Here is a 27945-nt window from a genome sequence, read left to right as displayed (position 1 = left end):
AACATCTTCAGAAGCACCCTGATAACAGCATACCATACAAAAGACTAGATTACTTATTCCCAAGGATCACTTAAAACAACAAACCCCCCCAAAAAAACCATGAAAGTTAATTACATTGCTACACTCAACAAAGACATATGTACTAATTATAACAAGACAGAGAGAACAGTGCTCTCAGGCTCCTTACCTTGGAACTACTTGTTCTTCTTATTCTATATAGACACTGATCTTCTAATAATTAACAATATTGATACTACTCTCTTCTTTAAACCACTGAGCCTGAAAACATTGATACTAAGAATTTAAAGAGTCTATAACAGAACCAATCTCAAATAGAAATTCTGGCCAACTACAGACACATCTAAAGCTCTCTAAGCATTACCAAATGGGGGAAATAAATGGCATACAAAACCATCCCACAGTTCAAAAGAAAAGAAAACAGATTCCTTAAAATAGCACTGGAAATGTCCAATTCATATTCTTAATGAGATTTGAGGGGATATGGCATTTCGTATAAAAAAAATAATTTTGCATTATGAAAAGAAGCTTTCAGATGAAGATATCACTACCACATTTTAAAATATAGTAGGGGAACATAAAATAATAACAAAAATCTATATTGAATTACAATGCCAGCTTAAAACATTCATCCAGAAATCAGGAAAGGACAGAGAGACAGTATCAATTTGACAGGTCAGAAGACAGAGACATGAAGGACAGATCCAAGAAATGTAATAAACACATAATAGAAATGCCAAGAGAAAACAGGCAGACTGACAGAAAAAAAGAGCAAATAAATAACAAGAAAATTTCTCTAAGTAAAAGACAGATTAAAGATTTTAAAACAAAAAGGTTTATTAGTACTATAACAAATCAGTGAAAAGAAGAAAAACACAGATCATATCTTGATTAAATTTCTTTTTCCTCAACATAGTCAAAGCTGAGTATCTGGACAGTTATAACAGGTTCCACAGAAGAGAAATAATAAAATAATCCAGTTGGGCTGAGGACGTAGTTCAGTGGCAGAGTTCCTGCCTAGAATGTGTGAGGCACTGGGTTTGATCCTTAATACCACATAAAAATAATCAAATAAAATAAAGACATTCTGTCCATCTACAACTACAAAAAGTTTTTTTAAAAATCTGGTTGCCACCATACTTCTGACCCCTACATCTAAACCAGAGGAAATTAAGAATAAAATCTATACAACTTTTAGAAGAAGAAAACATTACAATCTAATAATTCTATTAAATAATGTATTTTCACATGGTAAAAGTACAAAAAACAGTTCCAACAGGAAAGGACTCAGAAAATGCCATCCACATTATCTTCCTTGTATACAAAATGCTTGTATCGCCTGGAAACAAACCAAAAATCTCAAGAATGAGGAGGATATGATTTGAGGGGAAAAAAACAAAAACAGTAAAAGCCATGAGCAAACTTAAATAAGCAAGATAGAGATTAAACCAAAAGCACTATATTGATAAGGTCATATCATTTAAAATAAATATCTAAAGTGATTTTTGAAAGATGAGCACTCAACCTTTCTATCCCCCTTGCCACTGATAACCACTATACTACTTTCTGTAAGTTTGAGTATTTTATATAAATAGAATCATATGTCTTTTTGTATCTTATTTCACTTAACATGCTATCTTAAGGTTTATTCACATCGTAGCATGTCAGAATTTCATTACTTAAGGTTGAATATATTTCATTATGGATATCTATACTACTTTTTGTTTATCTCTTTATGCAGTGATGAACATGTAATGTTTTCCCACATTTTGGCTTTGTGAATAAATGTACAAACACTATTGTATAAATATCTGTTCAAGTTAACCTCCTTTCAATTCTTCTTTGTATATAACCAGATATGGAGTAACTGGATCATATTGTAATTCTACTTTTAATTTTCTTTTTTTTTTTTTTAATTTTTTATTGGTTGTTCACAACATTACAAAGCTCTTGACATATCATATTTCATACATTAGATTGAAGTGGGTTATGAACCCCCAATTTTACCCCAAATGCAGATTACAGAATCACATCGGTAACACATCCACAATTTTACATAATGCCCTATTAGTAATTGTTGTATTCTGCTACCTTTCCTATCCCCTACTATCCCCCCTCCCCTCCCCTCCCAACTTCTCTCTCTACCCCATCTACTCTAGTTCATTTCTCTCCTTGTTTATTTTCCCATTCCCCTCACAACCTCTTATATGTAATTTTGTATAGCAATGAGGGTCTCCCTCCATTTCCATGCAATTTCCCTTTTCTCTCCCTTTCCCTCCCATCTCATGTCTCTGTTTAAAGTTAATCTTTTCTTCCTGCTCTCCCTCCCTACTCTGTTCATAGTTGCTCTCATTATATCAAAGAAGACATTTGGTATTTGTTTTTTAGGGATTGGCTAGCTTCACTAAGCATAATCTGTTCTAGTGCCATCCATTTCCCTGAAAATTCTATGATTTTGTCATTTTTTATTGCTGCATAGTACTCCATTGTGTATAGATGCCACATTTTTTTTATCCATTCATCTATTGAAGGACATCTGGGTTGGTTCCACAGTCTAGCTATTGTGAATTGTGCTGCTATGAACATCGATGTGGCAGTATCCCTGTAGCATGCTTTTTTAAGGTCTTCAGGGAATAGTCCGAGAAGGGCAATAGCTGGGTCAAATGGTGGTTCCATTCCCAGCTTTCCCAGGAATCTCCAAACTGCTTTCCAAATTGGCCGCACCAATTTCCAGTCCCACCAGCAATGTACAAGTGTACCCTTTTCTCCACATCCTCGCCAGCACTTGTTGTTGTTTGACTTCATAGTGGCTGCCAATCTTACTGGGGTGAGATGGTATCTTAGGGTGGTTTTGATTTGCATTTCTCTGACTGCTAGAGATGGAGAGCATTTTTTCATGTACTTGTTGATTGATTGTATATCCTCCTCTGAGAAGTGTCTGTTCAGGTCCTTGGCCCATTTGTTGATTGGGTTATTTGTTATCTTATTGTCTAATTTTTTGAGTTCTTTGTATACTCTGGATAATAGGGCTCTATCTGAGGTGTGAGGAGTAAAAATTTGTTCCCAGGATGTAGGCTCCCTATTTACCTCTCTTATTGTTTCTTTTGCTGAGAAAAAACTTTTAAGTTTAATTAAGTCCCATTTGTTGATTCTAGTTGTTAACTCTTGTGCTATGGGTGTCCTATTAAGGAATTTGGAGCCCGACCCCACAATCTGTAGGTCGGAGCCAACTTTTTCTTCTATCAGACGCAGAGTTTCTGATTTGATATCAAGCTCCTTGATCCATTTTGAGTTAACTTTTGTGCATGGCGAGAGAAAGGGATTCAGTTTCATTTTGTTGCATATGGATTTCCAGTTTTCCCAACACCATTTGTTAAAGATGCTATCCTTCCTCCATTGCATGCTTATAGCCCCTTTATCAAATATAAGATAGTTGTAGCTTTGTGGATTAGTCTCTGTGTTCTCTATTTTATACCATTGGTCCACCCGTCTGTTTTGGTACCAGTACCATGCTGTTTTTGTCACTATTGCTCTGTAATATAGTTTGAAATCTGGTATTGCTATACCGCCTGATTCACACTTTCTGCTTAGAATTGCTTTTGCTATTCTGGGTCTTTTATTTTTCCATATGAATTTCATGATTGCTTTATCTATTTCTACAAGAAATGCCGTTGGGATTTTGATTGGCATTGCATTAAATCTATAGAGAACTTTTGGTAATATCGCCATTTTGATGATGTTAGTTCTGCCTATCCATGAACAGGGTATATTTTTCCATCTTCTAAGATCTTCTTCTACTTCTCTCTTTAGGGTTCTGTAGTTTTCATTGTATAAATCTTTCACCTCTTTTGTTAGGTTGATTCCCAAGTATTTTATTTTTTTTGAGGATATTGTGAATGGAGTGTTTTTCCTCATTTCCATTTCAGAAGTTTTGTCGCTGATATACAGAAATGCCTTTGATTTATGCGTGTTGATTTTATATCCTGCCACTTTGCTGAATTCATTTATTAGTTCTAGTAATTTCTTTGTAGACCCTTTTGGGTCTTCTAGGTATAGAATCATGTCATCTGCAAATAGTGATAATTTAAGTTCTTCTTTTCCAATTTTTATGCCTTTAATTTCTTTCGTCTGTCTAATTGCTCTGGCCAGTGTTTCGAGAACTATATTGAATAGAAGTGGAGATAAAGGGCATCCCTGTCTTGTTCCGGATTTTAGAGGGAATGCCTTCAACTTTTGTCCATTCAGAATAATGCTAGCCTGAGGCTTAGCATAGATAGCTTTTACAATGTCAAGGTAAGTTCCTGTTATCCCTAGTTTTTCTAATGTTTTGAACATAAAGGGATGCTGTACTTTGTCAAATGCTTTCTCTGCATCTATTGAGATGATCATATGGTTCTTATCTTTAAGTCTATTGATGTGGTGAATAACATTTATTGATTTCCGTATGTTGAACCATCCTTGCATCCCAGGGATGAATCCTACTTGATCATGGTGCACTATTTTTTTGATGTGTTTTTGTATTCGATTCGCCAGAATTTTATTGAGGATTTTTGCATCTAGGTTCATTAGAGATATTGGTCTGTAGTTTTCTTTCTTTGAGGTGTCTTTGTCTGGTTTCGGAATCAGGGTGATGTTGGCCTCATAGAATGAATTTGGAAGAGCTCCCTCTTTTTCTATTTCCTGAAATAACTTGAAAAGTATTGGTATTAATTCTTCTTTAAAGGTTTTGTAAAACTCCGCTGTATACCCATCCGGTCCTGGACTTTTCTTGGTTGGTAGTCTTTTGATGGTTTCTTCAATTTCATCCATTGAAATTGGTCTGTTCAGATTGTGTGTATCCTCCTGACTCAGTCTGGGCAAATCATATGACTTAAGAAATTTATCGATGTCTTCACTATCCTCTATTTTATTGGAATATAGGTTTTCAAAATAATTTCTGATTGTCTTCTGTATTTCTGTAGCATCTGTTGTGATATTGCCTTTTTCATCCCGTATGTTAGTAATTTGAGTTCTCTCTCTTCTTCTCTTCGTTAGCGTGGCTAAAGGTCTGTCGATCTTATTTATTTTTTCGAAGAACCAACTTTTAGTTTTGTTAATTTTTTCAATAGTTTCTTTTGTTTCAATTTCATTGATTTCTGCTCTGATTTTAATTATTTCTTGCCTTCTGCTACATTTGCTGTTGTTTTGCTCTTCCTTTTCTAGGGCTTTGAGTTGGAGTGTGAGCTCATTTATTTGTTGGTTTCTTCTTTTTTTGAGGAATGACCACCAGGCGATGAATTTTCCTCTTAAAACTGCTTTCATTGTGTCCCATAGATTCCGATATGTTGTGTCTGTATTTTCGTTTATCTCTAAGAATTTTTTGATTTCCTCCTTTATGTCTTCTGTAACCCATTGATCATTCAGTAATATATTGTTCATTTTCCATGTGATGTAGGATTTTTCCTTCCTTCTTTTATCATTGATTTCCAGTTTCATTCCATTATGATCAGATAAAATGCATGGTATTATCTCCACCCCTTTATATTTACTGAGGGTTGCCCTATGGCATAATATATGGTCTATTTTTGAGAAGGATCCATGTGCTGCTGAGAAAAAAGTATAGCCATTTGATGATGGTTGATATATTCTATATAAGTCAGTTAAGTCTAGGTTATTGATTGTGGTATTGAGATCTATAGTTTCTTTATTCAACTTTTGTTTGGAGGATCTGTCCAATGGTGAGAGTGGTGTGTTGAAGTCTCCCATAATTATTGTGTTGTGGTCTATTTGATTCTTGAATTTGAGAAGAATTTTTTTTATGAATGTCGCAGCACCATTATTTGGTGCGTAAATATTGATAATTGTTATGTCTTGTTGGTGAATGGTTCCTTTTAACAGTATATAATGACCTTCTTTATCCCTTTTGATTAACTTAGTCTTGAAGTCGATTTTATTCGATATGAGGATGGCCACCCCTGCTTGCTTGCGAGGACCGTGTGCGTGGTATATTTTTTCCCATCCTTTCACCTTTAGCCTGTGAATGTCTTTTCCAATCAGATGTGTCTCCTGGAGGCAGCATATTGTTGGGTTTGTTTTTTTAATCCATGATACCAGCCTATGTCGCTTTATTGGAGAGTTTAAGCCATTAACATTCAGAGTTACTATTGATATATGGTTTGAACTTCCATCCATGATTGATTGTTTATCCTTTTTTTTTAAAAAAAAAAAAATTTAGTTTGTTTCACCATGGTTGTCTTTCCCCTCGCCCTCTGTCTTTACTGAGGCTCTTCCCACTGATGGTTTTGGTTATTGTTTTTCATTTCTTCTTCATGTACTGTTTTGCTCAAAATGCTTTGCAATGCTGGTTTTCTGGCTACAAATTCTTTTAACTTTTGTTTATCATGAAAGATTTTTATTTCGCTGTCATACCTGAAGCTTAATTTTGCTGGATACAGGATTCTTGGTTGGCATCCATTGTCTTTCAGTGTTTGAAATACATTGTTCCATGACCTTCTTGCTTTCAGTGTCTGTGCTGAAAAATCCGTTGTTAACCGTATTGGTTTACCCCTAAATGTAATCTGTCTCCTTTCCCTTGTAGCTTTTAATATTTTCTCTTTGTTCTGTATATTGGATATCTTCATAACAATGTGTCTTGGCGTTGGTCTACTGTGATTTTGTGTGCTCAGTGTCCTGTATGCATCTACAATTTGTACATCTGTTTCCTTTTTTATTTCTGGGAAGTTTTCTGTAATTATTTCATCCAGCAGGTTACTCATTCCCTTGGTTTGAATCTCTGTACCTTCTTCTATCCCGATGACTCGTAAGTTTGGTTTCTTCATGTTATCCCATAACTCTTGGATGTTTGTCTCGTGATTTTTTACCAGCCTTTCTGAGTTGGCTAGACTCTTTTCAAGATGGTATATTTTGTCTTCATTATCTGACGTTCTGGTTTCTACTTGCTCCACTCTGTTAGTGATACTCTCAATTGAGTTTTTAATTTGGTTTATCGTTTCCTTCATTTCTAGAATTATTGTTTGATTATTTTTTATAATCTCTATCTCCTGATAGAGATGCTTAACTTCTTCTTTTATCTGTTTATGAAATTCATTCTGAATGTGTTCTTTCGCTGCTTGAATTTGCTGTCTTGTATCCTCCTTAAGGTTCCATTCCATCTGTCTAAGGTGTTCCTTGAGTTCTTTATATGACCATTTTTCTGATGACTCCACGTCCTCCTGAATATTTAGGCTGTCCTGCATTGTTTGTAGTCCTTTTCTTCCTTGTTTTTTGAAGCTGCTCATGTTACTTCTTGTTCTGTTTGACTGCTGGGTTACTTTTTACTCCTATAAATTAATTTGATGTTTGGGAGGAAAGGTATTTGAAGGGAAGGGGTGAAGTCACTAAAGAGAATGAGAGTAGGCAGGTAGAATTCAAGGAAAGGGGGGATAAGAGAAATGAAAAGACTAAAGAAGAAAAAAAATAGGAACTAAAAAAGAAGAAAATTTTAAAAAAATAATAATAATAATTAAAAAAAATAATTAAAAAAATTTTAAATTAAAATTAGTAGCAAAAAAATTTTTTAAAAAATATTTTTAAAAAAAAAATTAATTAAACAACAAGAAAGAAAAAAATGAAACTGAAAGAAAAACCCAAATCAAAAAAAAAAAAAAAAAAGGAGAAAAGAAAAAAAAAAAAAAAAACCCTAATAAATGCCGTCTTAGAGTTTGATTAACTTCTCTTCCAGTAGGTGGCACTTTGTCCACCAGGCCAAGTTTCTCCTGTCGATACTCGGGAACCAATCACTGTGCAGCAGCTCCTCCCAGACTGGGCGAGTCTCCAATCCTGAGTGTCTAGGGCCTCCTCTTGTGTCTAGTCACTTCCCACTTTTTCTCTAGCCAGGCCCCTCTCACCACAATACTGGCTACAAGCCAGGTCTGCTGCTCCCGGGAGCCCTGTTTTCATGAACGACTGGGCACACTCTTCCAGTTTGCCATTCCCTCAGACCCTAAGTTTGTAGAGCTTGGGGCTGAGAATCCTCAGCGGATTTTACTTGCCCTCCTGTATCCACTTCCCCGTAGCTGGTGCAAGAGACCTCAGCAGTCAGCCCTGGTGGGAGCGGTAGATCCGCGCCGCGGGGACCCGCACCACCTCTGATTCTCTCGGGCTGGCTGTAGCACTCGTGGGAGAGCTGGGGGGGGCCCTTGCGGGAGAGCTGGGAGTGGCCCTTAAGGTTTTCCCGATGTGTGGAGAGGGAAGGCTGTGGGATCACACACCTGTAGCTGTCGGTTTCAACGAAGTTATCTCCTCCACAGCAGTCTGATGACGTTGTTTCCCTTTGCTGGGCTACCAATGCAACTGGTGGGTCCTTACTGTCTCTCCCAAGCCCCGTTTCAAACCTGTGGCCACTACTTATGAAGGCTCGGTAGGCATTTACCTTCGTATGATGAGAAGGGCTGACCAGTTGTTTCAGCCGGATGGATTAATGCCGAGTCATAGCTGTTTGTCTGCGGGAAGCAGGTGACCGGGAGTTTGAATTCAGCGGATCAGGGCTCAGTGCGTGTTCTCGGTTCACTTGGATTTTAAATTGTCTCTCATCTTATCAGCTGTTTCATTTAATTCGGCAGCTCATTCGCGCGGTGAAGAGTCTGCTCTATGATGCTCTGTGGGAGGCGGTGGCAGCAGCGGCGGCGGCAGCGGCCTTCGGGACCCCTGGAGAGGGGGTGCGTGTTGGGGGAGGGGAGGCGGCGCCTCGGGCCGCGGGGGCCGGGTACCGGACACGCGGGAGAGCGGGCGGGGTGGGGGAAAGAAATTGAAATCTAGATTTAGAGACTGAGCTTGGGAGGAGAGACAGCTGGGGAGAAGCAAGGCGGAGAGGCGGAGAGGAGAAGGAGATGGGGCCGATAGAGCCCTGCACCTGGGGCTGCAGCCTTACTGTTCGCGCTGAAGTCGTGATGGATTCCCTCCACCTTGGCTCATGACTTGATGTTTTCAATCACAGGCCTAGGCTCCGTCCCAGGCATCGGCTCCGCGGGGCTCCGGCGGTGCGGGCCTGGCAGCGGCGAAACCACACTCAGCCGCCCAGGGACCTTGGGGGTGCTCGAGCGGCGGGCGCCGCGGACTGCTCGAGCGGCGGGCGCCGCAGACCCTACTTTTAATTTTCTAAGGAACTGCCACACTTTTTTCCATAGTAGCTGCATCATTTTATATTCCCACCAGTAATCTTTATTTCTTCATCCTCACTGTTACATTTAGGTGTCCCCAAAAAACTAATGTCTGACACAATGCAAGAAGTTTTAGAGATGAAATTATTTGAGTTATGACAGCCTTAACCTAACCAGTGTGTTAATACTCTGGTAGGGATTAACTAAATGGTAACATATGCAGGTAGTGTATAGCTGGAAGAAGTAGGTCCCTGAGGGCGTGCCTTTGGGGTTTATATTTTGTTCTGGAGACAGTGTGTCTGTCTGTCTGTCTGTCTGTCTGTCTGTCTCTCTCTCTCTCTCTCTCTCTCTCTCTCTTCTTCCTGGTGTGATATCACCAGCTGCTTTCCTCCACCACACTCTTTCACCATCATCAGCCTCACCTCAAGCCCAGAGGAGTGGAGCCAGCTGTTTGAGACCTCTGAAACCATGGGCACCCAAGTAAACTTTCATCCTCTAAAATTGTTCCTGACAGGTCTTTTGGTTACAGTAGCAAAAAAGCTGATTAAAACACTCACCAACACCTGTAGTTTGTTTTCTTGATAACAGTCATCCTAATGAGTATAAAAGTGGTCTCACCTTGTTGTAGCTTTGATTTGTATTTTTCAAATGATTAGTGATATGGAGCATCTATCCATGTGCTTATTGGCCATCTGTATATCTTGGTTGGAGGAAAGTCTATTCAACTCTGTTATCTACTTTTTTCACTGGATTTTTAGTTGTTGAGTTATAGAAATTATCTATATATTCTAAATATTAATCCCGTTTATGAGATATGTGACTTGCAAATATTTACTCCTATTCTGTAGGTGGCCTTTACATTTTATTGATGATCTTCTTTGATACATATATGTTAATTTTGATAAAATCCAAATTATCTATTTTGTTGTTGTTGTTGCTCGTGTTTTGTCATAGTAAGAATTCTTTGTCAAAACCAATGCCATGAAGTTTTTGTCCTGTTTTCTTCATACAGTTTTATAAAAGTTTCAGTTCTTACAGTTAGATCTGTGATCTGTTTTGATTTTCTTTTACATATGACACGAATTAGGGTTCCACCTTTATTCTCTTACAGATGGATATTCAGTTTTCTTAGCAGTATTTTGTTTAAAATACTGTCCTTTTTCCTTTATATGCTCTTGCCCCTTGACCAAAAATCATTTGACCATATAAATGAAGGCTTATTTCTGGGCTCTCTATGGTACTGTGGTCTATATGTCTATCTTCATCTCAATATCTTACTGTTCTTATAACTGTGGTTCTATAGTAAGTTTTTAAATCAGAAAGTGAGACCTAAACTTTGCTCTTTTTCAAGATTTTTTGGGGTTATTCAGGGTCCCATGAGTTCAATGAGAATTTTCAGATAGATTTTTCTATTTTTGCAAAAAAGTAAAATCATTGGTGTTTTTAGTAAAACACATAGATTACTTTGACATCTTCATATTAGTCTTTCTTATTTATATTTTAATTTTTTTCAGCAACATTTTAAAGCATTCAGTTTACAAATCTCTCGCCTCTCTGGTTAAGCTTATCCCTAATTATTTTACTCTTTTTTTTGATACTATCATAAAAGGAACTATTTTCTTAATTTCCTTTTCAGATTGTTTACTGTTAGTGTATAAAAATACAACTGATTTTGCCTGTTAATTCTGTATTCTGCAACTATGCTAAATTTAGGTATTAATTCTTTTTTTAATTTTTTAGTTTTAGGTGAACACAATATGTTTATTTTTATGTGATGTTGAGGATCAAACCCAGCGTCCCACGCATGCCAGGCGAGTGCGCTACCTCTTGAGCCACATCCCCAGCCCAGTATTAATTCTAACAATTATTTTTTGTGGAATCTTGAGGGTTTTCTACGTAAACACCATGTTGTCTGGGAACAAAAATAGTTTAACTTCTTCCTTTCTAATTGGATGCCTTTTATTTCTTCTTCTAGTTTGACTGCTCTGGGTAAAATTTTTAGTACTAAATTGAATAGAAGTGGCAAAAGCAAGAATCCTTATAAAATTCCTGACCATAGAGTAAAAGATTTCAGTCATTCACCACTGAATATTATGCTAGCTTTTATGTTTTTTCATGCCTTTTAGTATGTTGTAATAATTTTCTTCAATTCCTAGTGTTAAGTGGTTTTACCATTAAAGATTGTAACAAATTTTGTCAGATGCCTCTTCTATATAAATTAAGATGATCATGTGGTTTATTTCCCCTTCATTCTATTAATTTAGTATATTACATTGACTTTCATATGCTGTTCAAATTACTTTTTAAACACTGAATAATAATTAAGATGCAAAATTATACAATAATTTTTAAACTCAGGAAGAAAAAAGAAATTGTACTAAATGTCTTAACAATATTGACAGGTCATTCCTCACAGCAATAAATAAAGATGGGAACAATGTGCAGAAACTTAATTTATAAATAACTACTCACTAATTTATAGGTAACAAAAAAGGAGGGGAGGAGACCAGTTGCAACAGTAGCCATGTCAGGAATGGTGGCACACACTACTGATAGATTCAGCTTTTAAAAAGAGGCTGTGGTGGAAAGAGTAAATGGAAAGTTAGGAGCCCTTGATTTGACTAGAGCAAAACTGACAGAAAACCCACTAATGTTCTATAGATAGGTACCACCAGTAAAATCTGAGGACTGGTATTAAGGAACTGGTCCTGATGCACATCATGACTGCAGAAAATCTTGGCCCTTTAAGCAATTTCCAAACCAATAATTTGAAGGGAAAAAAAAAGATGCCAGCAACAATCTTAACTTGAATTCTTTAAAATATACATAGAAATGAAATAACTACGTTGAAAGAAGCAAGAGAGTGAACAGTCTACAAAGATATAGAAAAAAATATTTATTATAATCATTAACTCAAGACAATAAGAATTGTGCATGTTATTAAGTTCCGTTTCTTAAAGGAACTTTTCAGGTTTTCCTATAGTAACAATGCATCTGGTTTAATATATTTTGGAAATATATATAACCAAAATATCTAGAACTTTGTAATTACTTTTAATTGTTTTCAACTCAATCATATCCAACTAAATACTCTGTGACATGTATGGCTATGATGTAACATATGTCAATAACTTTCATTAGGAATTTTAAGTCTCAACTATCAAAGAAAGATTAAAATTTGTCCATTATCTCATAATTACAAAGATAAATGAACTAAATCAGAGAGAGAATTTCAAAATCCAACATCTAATAACAGAAAATTCACATACACACACACACACACACACACACACACACACACATCTGTGTGTACAAACATGGAAGGTTTTAAATAATTTGGAGTTTCCACATAGGAATACAGTGCTAATTATAAATCAAACTAAACACTGAATGAAAAGGAGAAAAAACGATTGTCATTAACATTTCACTGAAAAAAATTCAAGCAAATAAGTATAATTATTTAATAAAAGGGGGAACAAGCAAGCAAAATTTGTAAGTTGAAAATTGAGATTTAAAAACACAGCATTCAATAGTATCCAAAATACAAAAATGTTTAAGGAAAGTACTAACAAAACAACAGAAGTTCAAATATAACACTAAAAACTACATACACTGCCAAGAGAAACTGAATTTCTAAACAAAGGATAGAATCATAATCATGAAGCTTAAGAATAAATTCTGTGAAAATGTTAATTCTCCCAAAATTATCTATAGATTTAATGCAATTCCAATATAAATCCCATGAGCCTTTTCTTTCCTTTCAGAAACTGACAAGCTGACTCTAAACTTTACATGGAAACACAAAAGTTAGACAACAACCAAAAAAAAAAAAATCTTGTAAAACAAAATTAAGATTGGAGAACTTACAGTATATTTTACTTTGAGGATATAGAAATTAAAACTAAGGGACTCAAGAAATGATAGCTATAAAGATTAGTAATCCAGAGAAGAGCCAGATCTCAGATGTCAGCTGCAGACACGTCTCAGTTGAAGTGTCATGTATACAGGGTAAACTGATTTTTATTGAAGGTTAACTTTAAAGAGGAAAGGATAGCTTTTTAAACCCACAGCAAAGGGAAAACTGGATATTCAGGGGCAAAAAATAAACACCTTGGCTTTTATCCCACACCATACACAAAAGTTAATGCCAATGGATTCTAGTCCTAAACATAAAAACTAAAAACAATAAGGCGAGGTCTTTTCAGCCTTGCAGCAGGCCAAGAAAGCTTAGACAATAACTCATTCTATGAACCTAGCTCAACCCATATCAGAAACCTTTTCAAAAGACAAGATCAACATCACATAAATATGTAAAAATGTGTCTACATGAATTCTACAAGATACATTATATCCAAAGAGTAAGACATTAGAAATATTTAAATATTGGGGCTGGGATTATAGCTCAGCGGTAGAGCACTTGCCTCACACAAGAGGCACTGGGTTCAATCCTCAGCACCACACAAAAATAAATAAAATAAATAGATATTGTCCATCTTTAAAACAAAAAGAAAGAAATATTTAAATGTTAAATTATTTCCAATAAAATCAGAAATGTCCTCTACTATCCACAGTATTCAACATCATGGCAGAGCTGTATTCAATGCAGATACAAGAAAAATAGGACATAAATATTTAAAATTAAAATATAAACTATTATAGCTTCCACATGTTATAATTATCTGTCCAGAAAATCCAAGAAAAGGACTGAAAAGATTATTGGATAAGTTAAAGGAGAGTTCACTTAGAAAGCTAAATGCAAGTTACAGAAAAGTTATTCGTTTCAATGGGGACCACTCGTAATGAAAATCAAGGGTAAAAAAAAAATACAAAGGAACCAATCTAACAAGGAACGCAAGACTATGATGAAAACTACAAAGTATAACACTACTGAAAGGGAAGGAGAGGAAGCAAGCACATTCTGTTATCCCAAAGTCCAAAATTAGTATTTAAGAGTACTTAACTATTTGATTTTTAAGTTTATTTGAAAGATGAAATCTCTATTTTTATACCTCAATATTATTCAAAATAAATAATTTAAAACTTTACAAATAATAAATGTTTATATTATTTGCATAACAAATATTTGTATCACTTGTGTAAGAGTGGTTATTAATTACTAATCATTTTCCTATAATTAAAGCATTTCCCTTTAAACAAAATTTCTCAAAAAGAGACAGATAGTCTGTAACTACCAGGTATGCATGGCTATATTTACATTTTGTATAATCCACTTATTTACATTTAAGTTATATTTATGATAGTCCAGTAGTCTAGATTATGAGAATATATCTATTTATTGGTGTCAAAAACATAATATAGAAAATAACACCTAATGCCACATTTTTCAATTTTTTAAAAATTTTTACCTAAAGACTACTTTATACACTTGCCCTCACTTTCTGAACCAGGAATTTCAATACTATTCTGTAATTTAGTGAAATAAAGTATTTTAATGGAATGTAAGAGCCAAAGTTTAAAGAAATAATTAAGGAAAGTCAAGGGTCATTTTTCTCTTACCTATGGAAGTTAGCAAAAAGGAAAAAAGTTAGTGGGAGGGAAATCTCATGAAAAGAGAAAGATCAGCAGGGGAAGGAGAGGAGGAATAGAGGCAGTACTAGAGAATGAAACTGACCAAATTATACTGTGTTCAAGTATGAATATGTAACAATGAATCTCGCTAATATGTACAATTATAATAATCAATTAAATTCTTTAAAAAAGAAAGTACTAAGAAAAGTAAAAACACATAAAAATGTAGTGAATATGCTTCCTTCCAAATCTTTTTGTTTTCACAGTATTCCTGAATATCATTTTGGATAGCTGGAAAATATTCCATATTTTACTATCTATTGTTGGACATCTAAATTCTTCTGAAGTTTTTGCCATCAGAAATAAAAATTAAATAATGTTTTTAAAAAGATAAAATAATTAAGGGCAGTCCCTTTTCTGAATAGTAGTGCAGTACTGAGACCTGTAGAAATATAAACTGAAACCACAAAAGTTATCTTAATAATTCACTGGAAAAAGTATAACTGATCTGTTACCTTTAACATTTCTGTCAAAACTTTGATTAAATTCTTCATTACAGGAAAACACAAAATAGTAAAAATATTATTTATTTGGTGTACTATAACTTGAAACATTGAGAATTAACTTATCAAGAGTAGTTTGAAAAAAAAAAAGTCATTTGAACAGGGCTTGCCTTGTTCTCATTGTGTAACTTATAATACTGAGCAAGCATCTTTTCTCTAACTTGATAAACTGTCATAATCCTTTCTAAATTTGGATTAGCTTCCAACATTTTATCTTTTGTACTTTCAATGCTGTAAATTGTCTCTGGGAATTCCTTTAGTTAATGGTATTCTACCAGCATGGTTTCTTCTGGGACATCTTCATCTTTTATCAAAACCCCTTTCCTACCAGGCACAGTGGTGCATATCTGTAATTCCAGCAGCTCAGGAGGCTTAAGCAGGAGGATTGCAAGTTCAAAGTCAGCTCAGCAACCTAGTGAAGTACTGAGCCACTCAATGAGGTAATGAGCAACTCAGTGAGACCATGTCTTTAGATAAAATATATTAAAAGGGCTGGGATGTGACTCTGTGATTAAGCACTCCTGGGTACAATACCCAAAAAAAAATCCTTTCTGTCATTTACATTGATAACTTATCTTTACAAAGTTCTTTCAGTTAGTTAGAAATTCAGACATGCTTGTCAAAAAGGAGTGATGTCAGTATTGCCACAGCTCTTTCTGTATAACTCCATTAACACTCTACCTGAATTTCATTTCCAGTGAAATTACTTTTCATTTCTTTGGGGCACTTTCATCTTTGTTGACCAAATCCCTCTTTCAATTACCCATTTTTACAAAATGTCACTTGGGTTTCTCATCAAAAAACAAGGCAACACAACTATATTCATTTCTGTATGAGGCTGAATGTAACATACATATAGCAATCAATCACCGATACATTTAGAAAAAGTGAAAAGATATCTTTTCACTTTTTCTAAATGTATCGGTGATTGATTGCTGTATGTATGATTTGTCAAGAGCTTTGTAATGTTGTGAACAACCAATAAAAAAAAAAAACAATCATGATGCACATTTGTAATTTACATAGTGATGTACTTACTGCCTGAAGAACTAGCAGTAAAGTTTGTACATGATGCAGTCACTCAGTTAATACACCATGGTAGCTGAAATTTGCACTGTTATTGGGGGACTTAACTAAATTACTTAACTAAATTGTGGTAATTAAAGTTCATGTGTGTAAAAACCATGCAAGTCAAGGACAGTGGCAAATGCCCTGCACTCCCAGCTACTCAGCAGGCTAAGGCAAGAGGATGGCAAGTTCAAGACCACCCTAGGAATCACAGCATGACTCTATCTCAAAACACTGCAGGAACTGTCTATCCATAAATACTATTATGCATAAAGCATAACATTTAATTAAAAATTTATAAGATGATTCTCAAAATCGCCACCTTCATTGCCTGAAGGCAAGACCAGATCATTCTTAGGTGTTCCACAGATAATAATTAGTCCTTGCTTTCATATATTTCATTTTCATACCACTTTACTCTTTAACAGAACCTATTAATATCTGTAACCATTTTTCTTAAATGGAACTTGGACATTAATATAACAAGAAATAAAATTTCAAGTTCTCCTATGTGGCATTGCCTTCTGAAAAATAGTACTATTTCCTATTATTCAAATGAATTATATTTTTTTATCTTATTACATAAAGATAATGGAAAATAAAATCAGCAATAGCATAGTAGTAATAAGATAGACTTTGTGAATTTAATTCCATTGAAACAAAAGCAGGACTCCTTAGCATCAAAGAGTTACCAAAATTAGACCAGTTTTTTTTCCCTTGTGAATATGAAAAATATCAAATAAAGAGAGAGTGATCACAATACAAATTACAAACATATTTTGTTAAAGATGGTATATATAATTAGGAACTGCATTATATTTTTAGCTCTCTGGTAACAGAACCCCTCTAATAACATAGTAGTTAATTATTTGAATTGTGCATTTTAACTAAAATGTAGTATATGCTCTTACCTTTAACAATGCTTATTAAAGTTCTAGGCTATTAAATTGAATGTGTTTTTATTGGTAGTAATGGAATTTGAAAAACGAAAGTGTGCTTATAACTTTTAGGTAGAATCACCAAAACATTCCTTGAATATTCCTCTTTGCATGAAGTCTATGCAGGATGATAGCTATATCATTGTCTTTTGTCTATAAAATAATTCCTTCTATCTCACAGTAAAATATTAGATATTAGAGGTAGAAAAGTTAAGAGAAAATAGATGAAATTAGAACCCAAGTGTCTTGTTTTTGGGTACTTCAATACTTTCACACTTTTAGATAGGATATTCTAACTTAACATTAAAGAATAAATGGGATATTATTTACACATTATTTAATATATATAGTTAATATAATCACTACCTATCCATTTTACAAAAATCAAAATAATCTATTTTACCTACCCCAACAATCCGTTTCATAGCATCCAATTTAGCTGAATCTTTGTTGCTCTCCAACATCTGTTTTAGATCTTCATTCCTATTACAAGAATCAAAAATTCCATAGTTGGATTTTTACATAAGACAGTTATTAAAATATATCATTTTTGTAAAAATTTGAAATAATACTATGGACAATCTTAAGTAACTTATTCTTATTTATAACTAAATATACATTTCTTGTTTAACCCTTGTTTATTCATGTGCTATGCTGTCATGAAGCCCACCAATGAAACCAACAAACAAAAACCTGTTCTTCAGTGTTGCATTTAATACTTAAATATCAATGCAAATACAGGCATATCAATTCTGTCATCCCAAATTTTGTCATAATCATAAAATAAAATAGGAAAAACCCTTGAATTAGCATTAAAATAGTTATAGAAAAAAACTTGCAATCACCATTTGATCTAACAAATGCTCTTGGGCATTTTCCCCTTAAAAATGAAAATTTAGACTCACAAAACCCTATACACAAGTTTTATTACTATTAGTCAAAAGAGAAACAGCTCAGATATCCTTCAATGGATGAATACTGTGGTATATCCATTCCATGGAATACAACTCAGTAACAGAAAGAAACAAACTATTGATGAATGCAACAAAAAAAAAAAAAGTATGCTGAATGAGAAACGTCAATACTAAAGGTTTTATGCTGTATGACTCATTTATATAACATTCAGTGATAAAGGAGCTCCTGGTTCCTTTCCCAGTATCGGGGGAGGTGGGTGACTTCACAAGATGACATAAATGTTCTGTATCTTTACTGTGATAGTGATTTCACAGGTATACACACCTTTCAAAATTCTTCCAATTCTAACATTTAAGTGGATAATTTATTGTGTAGAAACCATATCACCAAAGAGTTGATATTTAAAAATTTTATAGCACCTTGGTCACATTTGTGGATAAAATATTTAGTTCTCTAAAACAATATATCTACCTTTGGGAAGTATATTAGAGATCAAATACTTCATCACTCAATTTAAGAATATCAAATTCATGTTTCCAAAAATTTAAATTAGTGAATCTTATTTGGTACACCAAACAAAAAGAAAACTCCCAGGAAGCTAAGCTTATAGTAATATAAACCACCAAATAAAAACTATAATTCCAGCTATTCAGATGGCTAAGGCAGGAGGATTTTAAGTTCAAGGTCAGCCTCAGCAACTTAGTGAGACTCTGTCTCAAAAAATCAAAGGGGTAGGAATGTAGCTCAGTGATATGATAATGTAACTGAGAACTTCCTTCTCAGTTGAAGCTTAAATACAGGCCAGAAGAGCTTCTTTACTCCAAATACATAGCCTTAACAAAACAAAAACAAAAAAAAGAAAGAAATCTTACTTTACCCTTAAACATTTTGCAACTCTAGCCCTAATATAAGCAGTAATCACTAAGTATTAAATCGTAAGGTTTGGGGGTATAGCTAGAACACTTGTCTAACATGTTCAAGGCCCCGGGGTTAAATAAAAATAATTTAAATTTTTTTTCTTAAATAAATGATTGACCCAAGCATTACTATGGGCTAAATTATGTCTTTCCATCCCCAAATTCATATGTTGAACTCCTAACCTCCTAACTCAGAATGGGACTATATTTGGAGACAGAGCCTTTGAAGAGGTAATTCACCTAAAATAAGGATCTAAGGGTGGATCCTAATCCAATATGAGTAGTGTTCTTGTAAGAAGAGATTAGGACAGACACACAGAGGAATGTCCCACACAGGGACATAGCAAGAAGATGGCCATCTACAAGCAAGAAAGAGCTTAAGAAGAAGTCAAAGTTGCCAACAATTTGATCTTTCAGTCTTCAGAATTGTGAGAAATAAAATCGTGAAAAAATAAATTTCCATAGATTAAATCATCCCATCTGTGGTATTTTGTTATGGTAAACTAATGGAGCGGTTAAATATTCCAAATTCTCATTGCAGCTAAAAAAGTTTTTAGAAAACTAAGAACATTTTTTTCCAAAAAGAATATAGGCAATAAAGCTGGGCACATAATCCCATCTACTCAGGATTGAGGTAGGAAGATCACAAGTTTGAGGCCAACATCAGAAATTTAGTAAAACCTTGTCTCAAAATAAAAAAATAAAAAGGGCTAGAGTGTGATAGAGTGATAGAGTGTTCTCCAGTACTGAAAAATAAAATTTTTAAAAAGCAATGAAATTTATTTTGAAAAAATTACTCTTACTTTCCAAACTACTCATAAAATTAAAAAAAAATAATTTTATTTTTTTAAATAACTAAATACAATAATTAAGACATCTAGGGCTGGGGATGTGGCTCAAGCGGTAGCGTGCTTGCCTGGCATGCCCCTGTGGGGCGCTGGGTTCATTCCTCAGCACCACATAAAAATAAAATAAAAGATGTTGTGTCCTCCGAAAACTAAAAAATAAATATTGAAAAATAATCTCTCTCTGTCTCTCTCTCTCTCTTAAAAAAAAGACATCTATGTTTCCCTAAAATTGCAACCACAAATACATAATAGGTTCAGCAATATATAAAAACTGTCTCTGAGGATATACAACTACTATTAAAATATTATATATAAATATTCACTATAATAAACTTTACATTCTTTCTTAAAACTTCTCAGGCTCTTTCATATTGCACAGGCAACAGAAAAGGGAGTAAAGTTAATGCAAATAATTTTATCTCCTTTTCCTCTAATTTTGCCATTTTCCCTTATTATCTATTGACTGAGTATAATTTTGTAAGTGAAAATCCCAAACCTAAAAGAAACCTTGAAAATCTTATTGAAAGTTAAGAAAGCAAATAAATAAACAAACAAGGAAGTAACTGGATAAGAACTAAACTGAAAAGATATATGGGTGGTGTATATATTTGATCACACTCATACATGCCACAAAGGAAGAAAACAATTTTCACCTGCCTGTTCCCTTTTCCTTTTCCCCACGAGTATTCCATCATTCTCCTCTACCAGTGTTATCTATAGACAGAAGTGAGCAGTGAAGAAGAATGAAACATCAATTTTTAGGATAGCCCAACCTCTAACCCCAGACATAATCTTATTCATGTCCTAATGGAAACCTAGTTTGTTCCTCTTAAGCCCAAGATGCCAGAGTCCCCTACTCAAACACCTTGGTCCTGACCTGCTCTCTCAAACTAAAAACAAGAAAACAGGATTCTGGTATTAAAGCCAAAGGTTTTGCTCTTCTCATTTAAGAGAAGAGATATTCTTCAACAGCAAAAACAATGTCTTGGGGCTGGGGATGTGGCTCAAGCGGTAGCACGCTCGCCTGGTATGCGTGTGGCCTGGGTTCGATCCTCAGCACCACATACCAACAAAGATGTTGTGTCCGCTGAGAACTAAAAAATAAATATTAAAAAAAAAAAAAAAACAATGTCTTGGGGCTGGGGCTGTAACTCAGTAGCAGAGTATTTGCCTAGCATGTGTGAGGCACTTGGTTCGATCCTAAGCATCACATACATATATACATACATAAATATTTAAAAAACCAAACATCTTTTATGTTAACACAGGGAAAGAGCTAATAAACAAGAAACAAGAAGAGAAAACCCTAGGCCTTGTTTCACCCTGATGCAATGTTCAACTTCTCAAAATGTCTGTCAATAAGACCTAAAAAGTTCTGATACTTAATTACATATTTCTTCCCAAATTTCTCTCTTCTTGTCATCAAAATAGTAAAGATTTGGAAGAGTTAATACCACAAAACTTCATTCACCTTCAAAATATATTCACATCTAGCTGGGATATGATATAGCTCAGTTGGTAGGGTGCTTGGCTTGCATGCACAAGGCCCTGGGTTTAATCCCCAGCACCAAAAAAATAAATCTTCCTTCCAAAATATATTCACTTCTACTGAGTCATTTTAAGTTTACCTTTTTCATATGTGAATTCAAAAATGATCCATTAATATGTATTCATACAAACATCTTAGAAATTAAAAAATTCTTTTTGCTAAACATCAAGATTGAAAATAATGTTGTATCAGCAATATTTTCATAGAGTCAAAACAAATCCTTGCTTCAGGAAAAAAAGTGGGGTTTTTGATTGATTGTTTTATTTACTTAGTTCTTCATATACCTAGTTACCTGCAGCTGTCTGGCTTTCAGTATTAGGATACCAACTTTATTTTTACGTAAGTGACATCTTGTGGTGTTAAATGGTATAACTTTTCCTTTCATGTTCAAAAAATGCCTATTTTAAGTTTCAAGGAACAGAGAAAAGTTAAAGCACTTATTATTACCAGGAAAGTCACTCATATTCTAGCACCAGAATAACTAACTATGAAAAGCAAAATTTTACCAGTTACATATAAGAATTTAAGAGGTACTGGGGCTTTTACACAGTATAAATTACCTTTTTTATACATCTAAAATCCACAACTCATTAAACCTTTCCACTCCTTTTAAAGACAATGTAAATCAAGGGAAAAATTAAAACTATGTCACACTATTGCTATTATCAATGCTACTCAAAGCATTCTCTGAGGAAGTTTCATGCAAGAACCCAGAAGTTTGTTGTTTACCAATCCACAAACTTCTATTACTGACCTTTTAAGAAATACATACAGAAATTCAGAGTATGCACATTTAGAAACCTGACAAAGCAATCTGACAGTAAAATTTTATGCTTATTGAATCAAATACATAAAATTGGAGCTTATATTTTCATATGCTTTTTTCATTTTATTTTTCTAGTAATTTATTTTTATTGTAGTTTATAGAATTATCCATCCATGACAAGTTGAAAATATTAAAGAAAAAAGGTCCTTCACCAGTTTGAGGGCACTGAACTACATAATCATCTCTTTTTTTTTCTTTTTTGCAGGGGGCGCAGGGTGAGGATGTCAATTTTATTTTGGTATTACAATAAAATCATTTTTAAGAGTACATTATAGTGAGTTTTCAAATAAGTAGAAAGCCATGTAATCACTACACAACCTTTGTGTGGTACATTTTCACCTCAAAAAGTTTGTTCATGCCCTTTTACAGTTATTCTCCTCAGTATTCCCTATCCACCTCAACTTTATAGATCAACTTTCTATTACTATACTTTGTCTATTCTAGAATTTTATATAAATGAGATCACACAACATTTGGTATCTTGTGTTTGTCTTCTTTCACATAGCATAAGTATGCATTCAGGCTGCTACACCTATCAATAATATATCATTTTAATCTAATTATATCAATCTGCCAAAGTTTGTTTATCTAGTCAATAATGAATGTATATTTGGTTTCTTTCCATTCTTTTGTTACCATGAGTAAAGCTTCTATGGATAATTTTTATATTTTTTAAGTGCCACAAAAATTATATATATTTATGGGGTACCATGTGATGTTTCAATACATGTAACAATTGATACTGTTCAAATCAGAGTAAGCATATCTAGCATATCTATCTCCTCAAACATATATGATTTCTTTGTGATAAAAACATTAAAAATCCTTTCTTCTGGCTTTTTTTGAAATATCCAGTACTTTACTGTCATTATCTAGTCACTCTACCCAGTTACCTTCTTTTTTCTCAATTACCAAAAGTTGTGTATCACAGAAAGCAATACCTGAAACTTAAATCCAGAAATGATAGACTGGGAAAAGTGATGCAGAATAGTGACTTTCAACTGGAGGCACATCTCCAAAAAGAATGTATCAAGAGCTACAAAGAGGAAAGGGTTGAATCTTTACTAAGCCCTGTTCCCAAATTATAAAACTCGGGCACCTCTTTATGCTTTGAGAACCACTCAAACAAAAGATCATACTATGGGCTGGGGATGTGGCTCAAGCGGTAGCGCGCTCGCTTGGCATGCGTGTGGCCCGGGTTCGATCCTCAGCACCACATACAAACAAAGATGTTGTGTCCGCCAAAAACTAAAAAATAAATATTAAAAAATTCTCTCCCTCTTTAAGAAAAAAAAAAAAGAGATCATACTACTCCAGATGGCGCTTTGTAAACATAAATGGATGTGCAGAAAGAAAAAAAGGAAAGCTGAATACAAAAGTCAGGATTTACCTATTTCCCGTGCTACATACCAAAGAGATGGGCCTTCATGGTGAGTTTATGTGTACAACATTAAGATTTAATAATGCTTTCAGGTTGCTTAGGGCCTACACTCCCCATGGATGACACTTGGAACCTAGAATAGCTTTGGGCACTATGTATTCTCTTAATAAGTACAAGAGAAAATAAAAACAAAACACATACTCATCCATCTCTTAACTCTCTAAAAGGAAGAACCATAAATTATCCAAGTAAATATGAACATTTCCTACTATACTGCTCACAAGATTGAAAAGTCCATAATGTTATAACCATTTCCTCAACCCTCCATAGTTTTCTTTTTCTCCCTTATTCATATAAAAGTTGCCTCACACAAGACAATAAATTGCCTCTTAATTTAAAAATCCAATATAAAATCTCATGGATACTTTTAGATTATTCCTCCATTCTAATACAATTAACTACTCTTCTTCCACCCTTAAACCTCTTCCCTTAGATTGTATAACTCTATTCTCATCTGATTCTCCATGTGCATTTGTGGCACACCAAAAAAGAAAAACTAGGGGAAAAACTTGCTCTCATCGATTTCATTCTAGTAAGTTAAAAAAACAATAAACATAATAAATAAGTAAATTATCAGTCATGAGATTACATGGGAAGAAAATAGAACAGAGGGAAAGAGAATGCAGAAAAAAAAAAAGGAGGAGGAGGAGGCAATCTTAAATAGGGTAGTCAGAGTAAGCCAAAGAGAAGGACATCAGAACAATGTCCTAGTGAGGGAACCTGCAAGTGAGAGAGTTAACAATGCAGATAAGGGAACAATAAAGATAAGAATCCAATGTGAAAAGTTCTCTTTAAAGCTAATGCTGTGTTGATAACCTAAAGAAATCCGAATCCTCTGTATATTAGACTTCAAAATGTTTTTTTCTTCATAAAAAAAATTAAAAATAAATTTAAAAAGGGAAAAAAAGAATCCAATAAAATAGAAAGCGAACTACAATAGAAAAAAGTCAACTAAACTAAAAGTTGGTGTCAATTAGTTTGTTATAAAGACTCAATCAGATCATAAAGCAATTATCACTGGTCCTAGCACATTTATTTACTAAATACCCTATGTTTCAGGAACTATTCTGAGGACTGGTGTCCCTGATCACTTGAAACTTGAACAGGGGTGGAGGGGATAAAGGGAATGACAGAGGAAAAAGGACAAGGGAAGAAGGGAAGATGGAAAAGAGAAAGAACCAAGAGGAAATATGCAAAGAATTAAAATAGAAAAGGTAATAGAGTGATCACAAAAGACCTCCATGAATCTCTGAATGAGGACTCAAAGTCTAAAGACAGCCTATAAGTGTTCTTAAATAGAATAAATTCTTTACAGGTCCCTAATAGGTACACAAAAAATATTAGTTGAAAGAATAAATGAATGCAAGCTGCATACTAAATAAACTCTTTCCTTACAGGGATACAGAAAACCTCTAACTTTCACTGGATTCTCAAAAGCATTCATGACCCTGAAAAAGGTTAAAAATCAGGCATGCATCCTGTATGTACATATACCATGATTATATATATTAAAAACCATCATGGTATACATACATCACAGCAAGTCTCCACAGCTGTCAAGCCCTTAATCAATGCATTTAGCTCCTTGGTCTCTTGCTAGGCAGTAGGAACTCTGGAGGGTCTTCTATAATGTAACTACATATCCTTAAAGTTTTTTGGTTTTTATTTTTTTATAAATTGCTGCACAATTTTTTTTTTGAGAGAGAGAGAGAGAGAGAGAGAGAGAAATTTTTTTAATATTTATTTTTAGTTCTCGGCAGATACAACATCTTTATTTGTATGTGGTGCTGAGGATCAAACCCAGGCTGCACACATGCCAGACAAGCGCGCTACCACTTGAGCCACATCCCCAGCCCACCCTTAAAGTTTTGAAGGAAATCTCATAGGGTCACTGATGTAGTTAAGTTGATACAGGCTGAGACAGAAAAACTGTTTGGAATAGGTAAAAAAGTTCTTTTTCACTATTTAATAGCACTATAAATCAAAAAATGCCACTTTATATAAGAGACTAAAAGACAAGGGAAGTCTTAGAAGCAATAAAATAAAAAACTGGCAAATATAAACACAGAAATTCTTTTAAGTTTTTGCATACAAAAAACTGCCAGAAAATAAATTTTTAGGATTTTATTTATTTTAGGATTCATAAAATAAAAATGCAAATTCTTTAAAATACAAAGAGCCCTTTAATAATCAGCAAAAACTGATCCATAGAGAAATAAAGGATATTTTAAAAAGTATTTCACTTTTTTAAAAGCCAATAATATGAAAAAGATGAGTTATATACATTCATAATAATAAGAACTCAGTGTAACAGCATTTTACACCTATAAGTTTGACAAATACCACTGGATTTTTTAGGACCAGTAAAAAGTAAAGGAAAACAAATTTTAGAACTGTTAATTGGGAGAAACCTGGTGTAATCTATCTGGAAGGTAATTCAATAATATCTATCATAATTTAAAATGCAATAACCTTTGACTTATGATTCTAAATGCACACAATTATGCAAAACTTTATGTTGCTTATACTTGGCAAAAATTAAAATTAATCAAATGCCCATCAAAGATGGAACAAATTAAATAAAAGGAATAAAAGGAAAAACACAGTTGTTTAAAAGACTGAAACAGTTTCATACAAAAGTATGGAAAGATTTCAAGATAGGGCTGGGGTTTGGGCTCAGTGGTAGAGTGCTCGTCTAGGACATGTGAGGCCCTGGGTTCGATCCTTAGTGCCACATAAAAATAAATAAATAAATAAAGGTATTATGCCCAACTACAACTAAAAAATTAAAAAATATATATTTTTTAAAAAGATTTCAAGATAAATTAAGGGAAAAACAAGAACTTAAGAGGCATGTGGGTGGTGTGGGTGTATACAGGTATAAAACCCTTCGATTTAAAAAAGAAATTTCTGGAAGAATACACACTATAACTATATAGTCGATTTAGTTATCTGAGGATATGGGAATGGTAGTTATATCCTTTCTATATTTACCACTAACACATCTCGTGTTTATAAGTAAGTTACTTGGCCATTTAATACAGTATTGTTTTCCAGAACTCACAACACTTATTTTTTACTGTTTTCTATTCATAGAGACAAAAAGTCTTTATGAAATATGTATGGCTATAATTATTCCCATTTGATAGATAATGAAACTGAGGCACAGAAAAATATAAGGATAACATGTAAGTAGAAAAACTATAAAATGTTTAACAAACTCTAAAATAATACAATTTTTAGTACACCATCATAGCTCTAGGAAACAGCAAAGCAATGAAGTAAACAAGAGTCTTGTTTTGAAATCTAACACACTTCCCATTACCTTTCTGGTGTCAACTTTTGCTACAAAGGTGACTACATCAAAAATATATTTTAAGAACTGTGAATACCTTATAAGAAATATAAAACCCACAACTTATAGTGTCATCCACTTCCTCTCAATCTACAATCCATCCCAAAAAAAATATTTTTTTTCTTTTAAACCTAAAATTTTTATGTAAAGAAAACTGAAAACTGTAACCATAGTAAACACTGATTCTAATTATTCTCAATGGTAGTCTAAAACATCTGTGATACACTCCTGCATAAGTCAAAATAAATTTTACTTTCACTGACATTATTTTGACTGTATTCGGTTAACATTATCTCATGTAGATTCATCAGCTCAAAATTAATTAGTATTACAGAATAGTGTATTCCATCCAAACAATTCATCTTTGTTGGCTCACATGCCTCACTGCTACTGGCATGCCACCATAATAATGGGCATGGTGCCACAGGAACAGATGGGCATAAACACAGACATGCCAAAGAGTCAGTTTGTGTATCAAGTTTGAGTATCAGTATTAGATTTTCCTCCAAGAAATTCATAAACTATAGTGGAATAAATATAAGTTTTCTACAACTGTTAATAAGATATGCCAACTCAAAGCTAATTAATTTTTAAATTCTTTAAAAAAAAAAAAAACTTTCCAAGCTCACAGAAGGTAAGTCTTCCATCTGATGAGTTTGGATCAGCCTTCTGTGTAAGGGAATTGAGGATACCAATATGCAATCTCTATCTTAGATAAGACTTATCCCTAAAGCACTTGAAAATTTAGTAAAAAACTCAGCTTTTAAAGTGACATGGCAATGTTGCGAGATAAAAGATTTCTAGAGATTTGATGAACAACAATGTGAATATACTTAATTCC

General features: G+C 34.0%; 1 protein-coding gene across 3 annotated transcripts in view; it reads right to left on the bottom strand.

Annotated features, from left to right (window-relative positions):
* Positions 1–27945, bottom strand: part of AP3B1 (adaptor related protein complex 3 subunit beta 1) — a 263662-nt gene that overhangs the window by 215161 nt on the left and 20556 nt on the right. For all 3 annotated transcript variants that reach the window (XM_081280210.1, XM_081280208.1, XM_081280209.1), the window contains exon 2: positions 17661–17736. In XM_081280210.1, coding sequence (XP_081136336.1) covers positions 17661–17736 — 76 coding nt within the window. The remainder of the gene's footprint in view (positions 1–17660; positions 17737–27945) is intronic.

Source organism: Spermophilus citellus (assembly GCF_964194105.1).
Source record: "Spermophilus citellus genome assembly, chromosome: 1".
Lineage (NCBI taxonomy): Eukaryota > Metazoa > Chordata > Mammalia > Rodentia > Sciuridae > Spermophilus > Spermophilus citellus.
The sequence above is the reverse complement of the archived record's forward strand: the minus strand, read 5'-3'. Positions and strand labels throughout refer to the sequence as shown.